Raw genomic sequence first — 14,651 nt, 5'->3', positions numbered from 1 at the left:
ACAGTTGAGTCCTGGGTTCAGTTTTGGGGTCTGCACTACAAGAACGACCTCGACGTGCTGGAGCAGGTCCAGAGAAGGGCAGCAAAGTGGGGAAGGGTCTGGAAAACAGGGCTGGTGAGGGGCAGCTGAGGGAGCTGGGGGTGTTCAGTCTGCAGAAGAGGCTGAAGGGAGACCTCCTTGCTCTTCACAGCTCCCGGACAGGAGGCTGGAGCCAGCTGGGGGGCGGTGAGTTTTATCTCCCTAATAGAAGCGATAAGAAGAAAGGTCTCAACTTGCACCGGGGGAGGTTGAATTTGAACATTAGGAGAAACTTCATCCCTGAAAGGGTTCTCGAAGCCTGGCACAGGCTGCCCAGGGAGGTGGCTGAATCCCCATCCCTGGAGGTGTTTCAGAGAGGCAGAGATGTGGTGCTGAGGGCCATGGCTTAGCACCAGCCTGGGTAGAGTTAGAGAGTGGTTGGACTCAGTGTCCTTAAAAGTCTTTTCCAACTGGAAAGATTGACTCTGTGATTCCATACTTTAGTCTGTTGCCAGGATTAATGCCCATTGAATACTGCACTGATGTTGATGGGGTGGGGGGCAGCTGTGGGCCAGTCCCTGGTTACCCCAAGGAGAGCACTGTGGGCTTCTGGTGCTGCTGTGGACATGGGGTGGTGGTCAGGGGCTCCCCACACTCAGGAGGGTAGGGTGAGCCCTTGGGAGCAACTTCTGGGAACTGACAGCAAAGGTGCTGATGTGCCTGGAGGGCCACGGCAAGGAAGATGCAGCATGGGCTGGCCCATGGGGCTGTCCAGTTTGCAGTGTCTGCTGGCATAGCCAGACACGTGGACATATCTGAAGGCAGCCCAAGGCCACCATGTCCTTTGGTAGAAGAGGTGTGGTATGGGATAGCCCAAAGCAGTGCTGTTAGGAAACAAAGATGCTGAACAGTGTTAATTGGGTGCTGGGACTGTTCCCCGTCGGGCTGCTGGGCTATTGTGGCCTAAAAGACACATTAGAGTCTGAAACCAGAAACAAAATAAGCCTGCAGGACCCTTTCCTATGTAGCCTGCACCCCAGCTGCCTTTGTCAACCTGAGATTTGTCCAGTGGGAGGACACATGTCCCATCAAAGTGGGGTAGAAGGTGGTGTTACCTGGGAGCTGTCCTTGCTGTGTGAATGTGATTCCTGTGAGGAACAGTGCTGCTTGTAGTTTTAGAGACATAGGCATTTTCTGTGCCACATAATACTGGTGTCCAACAAGTAACAGCCACAAGTATCACAGTACCACAGGACATTAGAGGTTGGAAGAGACCTCCAGAGATCATCAGGTCCAACCCCCCTGCCAGAGCAGGATCACCCAGGGTAGTCTGCACAGGAATGCATCCAGGTGGATTTGCAATGTGTTCAGAGAAGGAGACTCCACAACCTCTCTGGGCAGCCTGCTCCAGGGCTCTGTCACCCTCACTGTAAAGAAGTTTCTCCTCATGTTGAGCTGAAACCTTTTATGTTCAAGCTTGTACCTGTTGTTCCTTGGCTTATTAGTGCACACCACTGAAAAGAGCTTGGCCCCCTCCCCTTGACCCCCACCCCTCAGATATTGAGAGACATTGATCAGATCCCCTCTCAGTCTTCTCCAGACTAAACAGCCCCAGGGCTCTCAGTCTCTCTTCATGGGGGAAATACTAAAGTCCCCTAATCATCCTTGTGGCCCTCCCTTGGACTCTCTCCAGCAGGTCTCTGTCTCTCTTGAACTGGGGAGCCCAGAACTGGACACAGGATTGCAGCTGTGGTCTCAGCAGGGCAGAGCAGAGGGGGAGAAGAACCTCCCTAGCCCTGCTGGCCACACTTTTCTTGCTGCACCCCAGGAGTCAAGGCATGGCAAATGACAGCTGCCTTCCCCCAGCAGCCTGTTTGTGAATACCAGTAAAGTTTCTGCTCTCATTCTGCTCTGTTTCAGTGCTCTTGGGCTTTGCAGGAGCCCCACGTCAGCACTGCAGCCCTTGAACAGCAGGTAGTGAGTTCTTACCAGAGGTCTCCTCAGGACCTCTCCCTCTCTTGACCCATGGGTCTCTGTGGGCTACAACTCAGAGGTCTCCTGAATTGTTTTCTTTTCTGTTAGGAGCAAACCTTAGAGGAAATCTTACTGTGGCCCTGAAAGCTGCCTTTTTTTCAGGAACAGGAACGGAACAAGGATGTTGAGACCCTGCCAAAGTGGATTATATTTTTGTTAAGTGAGGAAGAATTGGCCAGCAGTTGTGTTTGGGATGCAAATTATTTTTGAGAGCTTTCCAGGTCTCCTGCAGATTCAGAGTGAGAAGAGGAAAAGACTCCTTTTGATCAACAGATGAGTGAACTGTTGGTCTGAGGAGTCAGCCTAACTTCTCCTAGAAGGACTGGAGATAGAAGAGTACAGATCTGACGGGATCACAGAGGTGCTTCATGTGGAGAAGGGCAATAGCAAATCTGAGAAGCTTCTTTTGGAGGTGGTCATTGAAAGGCCCTTCTTTAGCCTCTGGACCACCTGCTTTGCTGGCCAATCCTACTTCCTTGGCACTAGTGTTCAGAGAGTTCAGGCTGTACCCCTGCAAACAGAAAAACGTGTTTAGTATGCTGTGCATACCAGCATCTCTGCACCAGTTCTTTGCCTTTCCTTTGTTGAAGGCATCAGAAACTCAAAAGCCCTTTGGGACGAAAGGGAAACTTTCTTTGAGGTGGTCCAAGCTCCCTGTCAAACCATCTGAAGATTTCTAGCAGCTTTGTCTCGGGTTGTTTTTGAGGCAGGAGCCAGCAGCAGCACAAGGTCCTGTTTCTTGCTGTGGGAAGGAGCATTATCATGTGCACCACAGCAGATCCTGCTGTCCTCACTGAATCCTAATGTGCTTGCCAGGCACAGCCATCAATCCTTGCCTTTTACAGAGGGAACTAAGCAAGCCACAGAGGAGGATGAAACACTCTTGAGGAACTCTTAGGAGCTGGATTTCGGTTTCCTTGGGTCCTCCTTAATGAAGGGTAACTGAGGGTAAATGAACAAAGGGTGTTTCATTGGAGCAACACTTTCCTGAGAAGAAAGAGGAGCAACTGACCTGCAGTTTGCACGTTTCCCCACAGACCAGCTGCAGCAGGACTGATTGCCAGTTGCTCAGATAGATCAATGGGAGCTGCAGATGCTTGGTGCTTCACCAGATCAGGTGACTGTCACCCTCTTTTCCCAAAGGAAAAAGGCCCTGAGGCGAGTGTTAAAACTCATCATTGATTTCAGCAGGAAATTTTATCATAGAGTCATAGAATGGGTTGGGTTGGAAGGGCCCTCCAAAGGTCATCCAGTCCAACCCCTGTTACTGGTGAAAAGTTTGGAAGCAGATGGCAGGAGCAGGGCTTTCTGTTGGACTAAAGAGGTAAAAACAAGCCAAGAGAGTTGCTGTGGAGGTCTTTTGGGTCATTTGTCTTTGCCCTTATTGCCTGTGGTGTAGAGCATAGCAGAGCCCCCTTGTTGAGTGGTGCTGTTGGACTCAGTTGCACTTCCTGGCCTATGGATACAGCCTCATTCTCCAGCAAAGCAGCAGAAGGCTTCCGGGGAACGGAGCCATGTGCAAGGTTCCACGTGGAAGGATGGAGTCAGGGAAGCAGCAGCTGAGAAGTTAGCTCTGTTTGGTGTGCCATGACTGAACTCTGTGGTTTTGCTGCCACTTGTGTTTGCAGATCACAGCAGACTCCACAAAATGAACTGCTCAGCTTTCCTTCTCCCATAGAGGAGGACACCATTAGCCATGTTTTATAGCTGGGGTGAGGGGGAGAGGGTACTGCAGGTGAGAGAACTCTGGGCTGCAAAGGTTTGGCATCCAAGGTGAGGAACTAGGACAACGATGCCTGGACAGCTGCCTAGGGACAGTTGCAGGATACCTATGCAAAGATTCTGCTTCCTTGAGTGTGACCTTGGCTGCTGTTTGACCAAGCCATTATCCTCTGATGGCTTTCCCAGGCTGGGCACAAGTAACTGGGGTACTTCATCTTCTTCTGTTGGTGCTGGGTACCAAAGCACGTTTCATAGCATGGTGAAAAGCTGAGAGCCACATGTGCAGAGTGGGCCAGCAGGAGAGGAAGGAACTTGGGAGAGAGGATGAGGGCTGTATATTATCTGTGTGTTATACTGAGTCAGTGATGGAGGAGCTGAAATGAGGATATGTCTCCATTGGCATGGGGGCATTGACTCCTGGTGAGACCTCCCCTGGAATACTGCATCCAGTTCTGGGCTCCCCAGTTCAGGAGGGACAGGGATCTGCTGGAGAGAGTCCAAGGGAGGGCTCCAAGGATGCTGAAGGGACTGGAGCACTGCCTGGGGAGGAGAGGCTGAGAGCCCTGGAGCTGTTCAGTCTGCAGAGAAGACTGAGAGGGGATTTAATAAATGTTTATAAATCTCTGAGGGCTGGGGGTCAAGAGGGAGGGGACAGGGACAGGCTCTGCTCAGTTGCACCCTGGGATAGGACAAGGGGCAATGGAGAGAAACTGCAGCACAGGAGGTTCCACCTCAACATGAGGAGGAACTTCTTCACTGTCAGGGTCCCAGAGCCCTGGAGCAGGCTGCCCAGAGAGGTTGTGGAGTCTCCTTCTCTGGAGCCTTTGAAGCCCTGTCTGGATGTGTTCCTGTGTGACCTGTGCTGGATTCTCTGGTCCTGCTCTGGCAGGGGAGTTGGACTCAAAGATCTTCAAAGGTCCCTTCCAAGCCCTAACATCCTATGTAAGGCTGATGTGGTGATTCCTGAGGACAAGTAGACATCTCCTCCTCAACCTCAGCTGTTGTTCCTTCAAGAGTCTCCTCATGAAGGGCCTGAAATGATGATATTGGGTGCAGCAGCTCCTGCTCTCATTGTTGCTCTCACATGAGCTGATTCAAGGTTTCATTGTACCCCTGGCACTTCCCACCAGCTTCCTTGGCTTCAGTGATGGCTCAGGTCAACGTGAGCTCCATCAAACCTGCCGTGTGCTGGAGTGTCAGCCAGGCGGGTGAGCTGACCAAGGGTGGGGGCCAAAGCTGTAAGAAATGATTTCATGGGGCTGTGCTGCAAACCAGGGAGAAGCAAACAACCAAAACTTCTCTAGGGGTGCTCCTAGCCTGGACAGTTAAGAGAGCCCTGGCATGGCTGTCCCCTTGGTTTGTACAGTGCCTTGTAAGCAAGCCTGTGCCTTCCTAAGCCACTTTGCCTTCTCATTCTGCTCTTGTTTCTACAGGAATTTTCTTCAGATGCCTCTTGAAGGTCCCTCACACAGATTTCTTTTTTCTTCTTTTGCTGCCCAGGGTGTGGGCAGGTTCTTAGGGCTTCTAGAGGGCACATTCTGCTGGAGGGGTACCCCCTGAACGCACGATGTGAATGGACTGTTCACGTTCGAGCTGGATTTAACATTGAATTAAGGTAGGTCACACTGCCTTGCAGCCAGCACTGCTTGCAGGTGAACACTGGGGCATGTGGATAGCCAAGAATCAGTGAGGGCCAATAGCTGGGAGCCCGGGGCAGTGAAAGTCCTGCCACCACTTTGCATTTGGCACCTCAGCTCTTTCCCCTGGGTCTAGCCTGTGACGGGCACCCACTGCAAAAATCGTCAATGCTGTGCCTTCAATTCCCATTTAGGATAGCTGGATACTAAGAGTCTCTCACATGTTGGGCACAGTCTGTTTCTCTAGAGGTCTCCTCAAGGCCTTGACACCAAAGCACCCAGTATTCTCTACCAGACTGAATGAAGATAGTCTTTGAATGTAGGAACATTTTGATCTGTTGTCTTATGCCACGAGACAGCTGCCCATAGGACCTGCCCTGCCTATGGCCTATCTTTTCCCTCTCAGATTTTTCTTTCCCTCCTCTTACCAGCCCTGTCCTCTCCCAGCCTCAGCTGTTCCTCCTACAATTCTTATGGCTGCCAGATGTGATCAGCTCTCCTGCCAAGTCATTGCTCCTCTGACCTGTGGATGCTTAAACCTGTTAACCCCCACTGCTGACTCACGCTCACAGTTCTCCACTGGGTGTTCTGTCCAGTGCAGAAGAGCCCCAGATGAGGACAGTGGACATTTTCCACTGCATGGAGCAGGGAGATCCCACAGGCAGCAGGAAGCTTGTCAGGGATTATGTTTCTGTGTTATTTAGTATCTTCAATGATGAGTTGGACATAGTGGACTCTCAGCCAGTTTGCTGGTGATACCAAATTGGGAGAAGTGGCTGACACCCCATCAGGCTGTGCTGCCATTCAGCCACATCTGGCCAGGCTGCAGAGGGGAACCTACATTTGGCTGGGTGTGGGTGTGGGAAGGGATCCTGTGCAGGTACATCACAGCTGGCAGCAGGCTGGCAGCCAGGTGGCACCAGGCACAAGGTCCAAGGAAGGAGGAAAGGCTGTTTTCAGCAAGGAGTGTGTGGTCTGCTGGACTCACCTGAGGGCAGGGATCCATCCAGAAGGATCTTGACAGGCTTGAGAAGTGGGACAGTGCCAATTGCATGAGGCTCAACAAGTCACAGTGCAAGGTCCTGCAGCTGGGTTGGGCCAAGCCCAGGCACAAATCCAAGATGGGTGCAGAGTGGGTTGAGAGCAGCCCTGAAGAAAGAGACTTGGGGATGTTGGTTGCTGAGCAGCTCCCCAGGAGCCAGCAGTGCCCTCATGCAGCCCAGCAGGCAGCTGTGTGCTGGGCTGCAGCCAGAGGAGTGTGGGCAGCAAGGTAAAAGAGGGGATTCTGTCCCTTGACTCTGCTCTGCTGAGACCCCACCTCCAATCCTGTCTCCAGTTCTGGTGTCCCCAGCATAAGGACACAGAGCTGGTGGAGAGAGTCCAGAGGAGGCCACAAAGATGATCCAAGGGCTGGAGCACCTCTGCTCTGAGGACAGGCTGAGGGAGCTGGGGGTGTTCAGCCTGGAGAAGAGTAGACTCTGGGGGGACCTTAGAGTGCCTGCCAATACCTGAAGGGATCCTACAGGAAATCTGCAGAGAGTCTTTTCCTGAGGGTGTCCAGAGACAGGACAAGGGGGAATGGTTTGAAGCTGAGGGAGAGCAGGGTTAGACTGGAGCTGAGGAAGTTCTTCAGGAGGAGGCCAGTGAGACTCTGGAACGGCTGCCCAGGGAGGTTGTGCTCTCTGGGGGTGTTCAAGGCCAGGTTGGATGAGGCCTTGAGCAGCTGAGTCTAATTGAGAGGTGTCCCTGCCCATGGCAGGAGGTTGGAGGAGATCATCTCTGAGGTGCCTTCCAACCTGAGCCATTCTGGGATCCTATGAAAACTGTAACAGTCTCAGTTCTCTTGGACGTTAGGAAGCTGAGCGTAGCAATTCAGTGCTACAGGTCATCAGATACAAAACGGAATGCTAAGTATTGTCTTGATTTCATCAGCTTCCACAGCATGAATACATTCTCCAACCCCTCTGAGGAAAGCTCCCAGCCAAAGGAAAATATTTATAACTGCATCTCTGCTGAGGCATTAAAGAAAATGACTAAAAGCTGGGAGCTGCTTCTGCTGTGCTGTGACCTCTTGCTGGGGGTGGCTGGGGCTGAGGGCACCTCTGCATCTGCTGTGCTGTGACCCCTTGCTGGGGGTGGCTGGGGCTGAGGGCACCTCTGCATCACAGCCTAACAGAGAGAGAACAACTCACCAGCACCAGCTGAGCACCATTCATCAGAACACCTCTGCCTAGCCACCCCCAGGGGGGCTGTGTGGCACGCAGGAAGATTTATCTGTGCTCCTAAGAGTTCTCCTGCCCTGTCTAAGCAGAGACAAATCACTTTGCTCCCCATCTGTGCCACACAGCCCCCACCCCTGCCCTTGCGAGCCGTCAGAGCGGCAGCAGGCGGGAGCTGTGCAGAGAGAGGATGGAGACAGGAGCTGCTTTGTGAGCAGTTGTGCTGACTCAGCACCACCCTGGCTGTGTGTGCAGCCCCGAGCAGTTAGCACCCACAGAGGAGATCCCTGCCTTTCTCTGCAGATGCACCATGGATGGCAGACCCAGCAGGAAAACTCTGGTGGGCTGCTGAGTGGTACCTGCCCTTCTGTGTAGGAAGGGCCTGAAGGAGAAGTTCTAGATGCAGTGTATCAGTTTTCCACAGGATCTAACTGCTGAGACACCTCAATGGCCACCTTGAAAGGTGGTCTACCTTGAAAAGCTCAGCTGATTCGGAACATACTCCAGGATTACCTTATGGGAGGTAGATAGAGGTCCTCATGGTCTGTGTTTGCCCTGCAGGCTTTCTCCTGTGCCTCCTGACTTGCAGGATGGCAGGGGGCAGAATCCCCTCTCTTGCCCTGCTGGCCACACTCCTCTGGATGCAGCCCAACACACAGCTGCCTTCTGGGCTGCATGAGGCTGACCATGAGCCAGCAATGTGCTCTTGTGGCCAAGAAGGCCAATGCCATTCTGGGGTGGATCAGAAGGCGTGTGGTTAGGAGGTCCAGAGAGGTTTTCCTCCCCCTCTACTCTGCCCTGTGAGGCCACATGTGGAACTTTTTGTCCAGTTCTGGGCCCCTCAGTTCAAGAAGGACCTCAGGGAACTGCTTGAAAGAGTCCAGTGCAGAGGCACAAAAATGATTAAGGGAGTGGAACATTTTCCTCATGAGGAGAGACTGAGGAGGCTGGGGCTCTGTAGCTTGGAGAGGAGGAGCCTGAGGGGTGACCTCATTCATGTTTATAAAGATCTAAAGGGTTAAAGTGCTCAGAGGCTGGAGCCAGGCTCTGCTGGGGGATGCCCAATGACAGCACAAGGGGCAATGGGTGGAAGTTGAGGCAGAGGAAGTTCCATGGAAACAGGAGGAAAAAGTTTTTCACTGTGCAAGTGAGGGAACAGTGGAACAAGCTGCCCAGGGGGGTTGTGGAGTCTCCCTCTTTGGAGATATTCCAAACCCACCTGGCTGTGTTCCTGTGTGATCTGCTCTAGGTGATCCTGCTCTGGCAGGGGGGTTGGACTGGATGATTTCTGGAGGTCCCTTCCACCATTCTGTGATTCTGTGTCCTTGCACTGTGACTTGTTGAACCTCATGCAGTTGGCACTGGCCCACTTCCCCAGCTGCTTCACAGCTGGGGGAACAGAGATCACAGCACTGGCTGTACCTGGGGTTTAAACAGCAGCAGACCTCGTGCTCTGTGAAGGGTCCTGTCTCCTGGGCCCTAGCCAAGAGGTTTTTCAAAGCTTTGGCAGGTTTCCTGAACTGCCAGCTCTGATGTTAATGCTGGGATCCCATGTCATCAGTGCAGGGTATCTGCGTCTCTGCTAAGTTAAACAGAATGCAGGCCAGGACCCCCTTTGCCTTTCACATCTTCCACTCTGGTTTCAAACCCTTTTGAAGCAGAGTGAGCAAACAATTAAAACCAACATGATGTGTATGGCTCCTTCCTTCTGTGACTCCCCTGGCTGTACCTCTTGATAGTCTTGGTTCAGAAACATGCTGCCACACAGAGCTCATCTTTCCATCTATAAATAACACTGCTGCCACTATAGAGCCATCATGGAATTGTTTGGGTTGGAAAAGACCTCCAAGAGCATCCAGTCCAGCCATCAACCCAACAGCATCATGGCCATTAAACCATGTCCCCATGTGCCATGGCCACACATTTCTTGAACAACTCCAGGAATGAGGACTCCACCACCTCTCTGGGCAGCCTGTTCCAATCCCTGACCACTCCTGCAGTGAAGAAGTTTCTTCTCATATCCAACCTAAACCTCCCCTGGTGCAACTTGAGGCCATTTCCTCTCATCCTGTCACTTGTTACTTGGGAGAAGAGACCAACCCCCACCTCACTCCAACCTCTTTCAGGGAGTTTTAGAGAGTAATGAGGTCTCCCCTTAGCCTTCTTTTCTCCAGGCTGACCAACCTCAGCTTTGTTGTTCCTCACCAGCCCTGTTCTCCAGACCCTTCCTCAGCTTTGTTGCCTTTCTCTGGACCTGCTCCAGCTCCTCAATGTCCTTCTTGGAATGAGGGCCCCAAAACTGAACCCAGGACTCAAGGTGTGGCCTCAGCAGTGCCCAGTACAGGAGGACAATCCCTGCCCTGGTCCTGCTTGGCCACACCACTGCTGATCCTGGCCAGGATGCTGGTGGCCTTCTTGGCCACCTGGGCACACCCTGGCTCATGTTCAGCTGCTCTCAACAAAGCTCTCCAGGTCCTTTTTCACCAAGCAGTTTCCAGCTGCTCTGCCCCTAGCCTGGAGTATTGATGGGGTTGTTGTGGCCAAAGGGCAGGACCAGGCTGCATTCCCTGTCACACCAGACCCAGATATCATAATTCTTACATCTTCCCTTCTGTCCTTCACTTCATTCCCATCAGAAAGGTGCTGGTGCAGAGAACTGGGCAGTGTTTTGGGGGCTGAGTGAGGATAAACTGTAGCCTCCTAAGTGTGACGAGGATGAATGGGTTAATTTGTATGGCTCTGTAGCTTCCATCAGGGTAGGCCCCTGGGGTATGTTCTGCCAGTTAAAGAGTGTTTTGGAGATGTAGTGTATAACCTGATGTCTGTGAGGATGTCTCTGGCAAGCCTGACAGAACTAGAAGTCAGCTCATGCATTTTATGCAAAGCTACGTTGAATTAATCTCTCTTCAATGCATATTTAAAGCAGATGTCATTTTGTTCTTATTCCACATTCCAGCAGATGATTTCAAGAATGGGAGGCCCTGCTGCACTGGTGCAGCTGCCTGTGACTGCTCATTCATTTCTCTGTGTGCTCCTGATGCTCTAAACCCAACCATATAACCTGAACAAAGGGCTCTGAGTCAAGAGGCCTCTTAAGTCAGCTCAGGAGCTGTCAAAAAAAGGTCATTTCATGTAACATGTGGCCCCCTTAGCAAGGAGACCTGAGTCCCAGGAAGGGAAGAGCAGGAAATGGGCTCCAGTACTCCCTTGCCACTTCAGACTGAGAGATCCAGCAGTGGATCTAAAACTTGTCTCACCTCTTTGGTGTAAAACTGCAGTCTTTGCAAGTCCCTGAGCCCACGCTGCACCAGGCAGTGTGGGAGACTCATCCTGATGCCAGAGATGACTGTCAGTGGCACTGGGAGCTCTGGGGCAGGCTGAGCACACAGCTGGCTCTATTTGAGAAACATTCTGCTGAGCAGTGCTCACAGAATCACAGAATGTTAGGGGCTGGAAGGGACCTCCAAAGCTCATCCAGTCCAACCCCTTGCCAGAGCAGGATCATCTAGAGCAGATCACACAGGAACACATCCAGGCAGGTTTTGAATATCTCCAGAGAGGGAAACTCCACAACCCACCCTGGGCAGCCTGTTCCACTCTTCCCTCATCCCCACAGAGAAAAAAAATTTCCTCCTGTTTCCATGGAACTTTCTCTGCCTCAACTCCCACCCAGTGCCCCTTGTGCTGGCATTGGGCTTCACCCAGCAGAGCCTGGCTCCAGCCTCTGGGCACTCCCCCTGCACATCTTGATCAACAGCAATGAGGTCCTCTGTCCAGTTCTGGGCTCCTCAGTTCAAGAAAGATGTTGAGATGCTGGAACGTGAGAAGGGCAACAAAGCTGGGGAGGGGTCTGGAGCACAGCCCTGTGAGGAGAGGCTGAGGGAGCTGGGGGTGTTTAGCCTGGAGAAGAGGAGGCTCAGGGCAGACCTCATTGCTCTCTACAACTACCTGAAGGGAGGTTGTAGCCAGGTGGGGGTTGGGCTCTTCTCCCAGGTAACCAGGGACAGAAGGAGAGGACACAGTCTCAAGCTGCACCAGGGGAGGTTTGGGCTGGGTGGTAGGAAGAAATTCTTTCCAGAAAGAGAGATTGGCCATTGGAATGTGCTGCCCAGGGAGGTGGTGGAGTCACCTTCCCTGGAAGTGTTTAAAAAGAGACTGGATGAGGCACTCAGTGCCATGGTTGAGTTGATTGGATGGTGCTGGGTGAGAGGTTGGACTTGATGATCTCAGAGGTCTTTTCCAACCTGGTTAATTCTGTGATTTTGTTCCTCCTGCTTTGCTTGTACTCCTGGTTGCTGATTTCTGACCATGACAATGGAAATAGCTTTTGAGCCTTCTTCATCTTGGCTGCTGTTTCTTTTAGTACTTGGAGCTTTATTTAGGGGAAGTGGAAGAACTTTTACCAAACGTGCCCCAGACAGCATCTGACCTTAGGTGAACCTTCTAGCACTTTATGTGATGCACATGAACAGACTGCATGACTTCAACCTAGCCTTCACTGTTCTTCCACTTAAATGTTCTCCTGGAGCAGCTGTGTAGAGCTGAGCTGGCTTCCAGGGATCACACTGCAAAATATGAGATGAAGTGAGGAGGACTTTGTGTGATTAGGGAGTTGTCGCTTCCCCGGGTGGAGGGGAGGCACTAACACAACCAAACACCTGAACAAATCCAGTCAGTGTGCACGGAGGGGAGCGTGCAGCCTGTCTCCCTGTCCCTGTTCCCCTAGGTTCTCCATGCTGAGCCTGGAGTTTGACTACATGTGCCAGTATGACTATGTGGAGGTGCGTGACGGGGACAACCTGGACAGCAGAATCATCAAGAAGTTCTGTGGCAACGAGAGGCCGCCGCCCATCCGAAGCACCGGCTCTGCCCTCCACGTCCTCTTCCAGTCTGATGGATCCAAGAACTTTGATGGATTCCATGCTGTCTTTGAAGAAATCACAGGTAAAGCAAGCCCCCAGCGGGTTCTCCTGAACTCCCTGTCGCTTCGTCTCCCTCCCTGGTTCGCTTCATTAAAAGCTTCCACGCCGCGCTGCCAGCAACAGCCTACAGCAAGGCAGCACAGGGGAGATTGGAAAGCTGCCGGGTGGCACGAGGAGTGTGAGGGCTGAATTCCTTCTGCCTGCGTGAGGAGCAGGCACACCAGGCAGCAGAGGAAAGCTGCTGCTGCGTGAGGCTTTTCTGCCTGAGAGCACAGAAGGAAAAAGGGAGGAAGGGGCGGGGTGTGTCTGTGATCGTGGGGTTGCTCCACGCTGCCTGCAGGAGCAGGGTCACTCCCTTCGTGCAAAGCCTCATCATCAGCTGAGTGAAAATGCCCTGATGTGACTCTTGGGTTGCCTCATGTATCACAATTAGGGCTTAAAAACCAAGGGCTGTACAAAGAACAGTGGCATTTCTCATTCTGTGATGAACTCAGTGTTATGAATGACAGAAGCAGGGCTCCAGAATTATTTTGGGTTTGGTAGTACTCAGTGCTTGAGTCCCCCACACTGCTTCCCATCCTTCCTTTCTGGCTGCAAAACAACCCTGGAGGTGTAGCTGGCTCCTCATTTTGCCCTTGCGTTGGTAGCAGGCTCTACACTTCTCCTGGATCTTCCTTGTTTAGCTGTGTAACAAATTTTGGTCAGATCTGCCCACAGTTCAGCACAGCAGGCTGAGCAGAGCCTGCAGCTTTGCTGTAGGTAAATTCTGCAGGATCCTAACTCACCTTCATCACCTGCCTTCCCTACACCTTGCTGACCCCCATCTCTTGGCATCATCCTGGGTGTATCTGGCTTAGGATATCACAGAATCACAGAAACATTCAGGTTGGAAAAGACCCTCAGGATCACCAAGTCCAACCCAGAACCTTACTGTACAAGGGTCACCCCTAAACCATATCCCCAAGCACCACATCCAAACCACCTTGAAACACCTCCAGGGTTGGTGACTCCACCACCTCCCTGGGCAGCACATTCCAATCCCTGACCACTCTGTGATTTTTTTTTCCTACTGTCCAGTCTAAACCTACCCAGTCGTAGTTTGAGGCCATTTCCTCTTGTTCTATCACTACCTGTGAGAAGAGACCAGCACCAACCTCTCCACAACCTCCTTTCAGGTTGTTGTAGTCAGCCATGAGGTCTCTCCTCAGCCTCCTCTTTTTCATGCTAACCATCCCCAGCTCCTTCAGTCACTCTCCATCAGATTTCTTCTCCAGGCCCTTCCCAGCTTCCTTGCCCTCCTCTGCCCTGGCTCCAGCACCTCCACATCTCTCTTGGATTGAGCTGCCCCAAACTGGACACAACACTCCAGGTGTGGCCTCCCCAGAGCTGAGTCCCAGGGGACAATCCCCTCCCTGCTCCTGCTGCACACAGCATTGCTGATCCCAGCCAGGATGCCTTTGGCTTTCTTGGCCACCTGGACACACTGCTGGCTCCTCTTCAGCTGCTTGGCCCTTAGCACCCCCAGGTCCCTTTCTGCCAGCAGCTTTCCAGCCACATTGCCCCAAGCCTGGAGCCTTGCTTGGGGTTGTTGTGCCCCAAGTGCAGGACCTGGCACTTGGCCCTGGGGAAGCTCAGGTAGTTTCTATAACCCTTCTGCAAAGACACAGAGCTGTTAGCAATGATCGGTGGGGTGTGTGTGTGTGTGTGACCAGCACCCTGCCAGCTGTGAAGCGTTGGGTGCAGAGCCTCCAGGTGTAACCCTTCCTACCTGTTAGTAGCACGGCAGAGCAGTTAGCTACGGACGGCTGGGCCGGGCTGGCAGCAGGAGAGGCGATAGAGAAGCAGTGGCTGCGGTGGGGGCTGCGTTGCGTAAGGGCTGCCTACACTCCGGGAGCTAAGGTTCTCCATCTGCTGGGAGCTGCAGCCGGCCTGCTTCCCCTGCCCAGCAGGGAGCACTTGGTATTCAAAAGCTGCTCGGCGCTTTATTTCCGCCCCATTTTCAGCCGTAATTATTCTGAGGCTGGGTGGCTGCGAGTGTGGTAATCCACACAGAGCACGTTGCAGAGGGCTTCTTAGGGTTTGTGAGGAGCTCTTATTGT

At 52.5% G+C, this 14,651-nt stretch overlaps 1 protein-coding gene across 3 annotated transcripts in view; it reads left to right on the top strand.

Moving 5' to 3' along the window:
* Positions 1–14,651, top strand: part of PAMR1 (peptidase domain containing associated with muscle regeneration 1) — a 68,262-nt gene that overhangs the window by 16,076 nt on the left and 37,535 nt on the right. For 2 of the 3 annotated variants that reach the window (XM_054400411.1, XM_054400412.1), the window contains 2 exons: positions 5,275–5,389; positions 12,357–12,574. The exons of the other annotated variant lie outside the window; for it this stretch is intronic. In XM_054400411.1, the coding sequence (XP_054256386.1) occupies positions 5,275–5,389; positions 12,357–12,574 (333 nt within the window). The remainder of the gene's footprint in view (positions 1–5,274; positions 5,390–12,356; positions 12,575–14,651) is intronic. 3 annotated transcript variants of the gene reach the window in all.

The sequence above is a fragment of the Indicator indicator genome, chromosome 4 (assembly GCF_027791375.1).
Source record: "Indicator indicator isolate 239-I01 chromosome 4, UM_Iind_1.1, whole genome shotgun sequence".
Classification (NCBI taxonomy): Eukaryota; Metazoa; Chordata; class Aves; order Piciformes; family Indicatoridae; genus Indicator; species Indicator indicator.
This window is presented reverse-complemented; position numbering and strand designations above follow the sequence as displayed.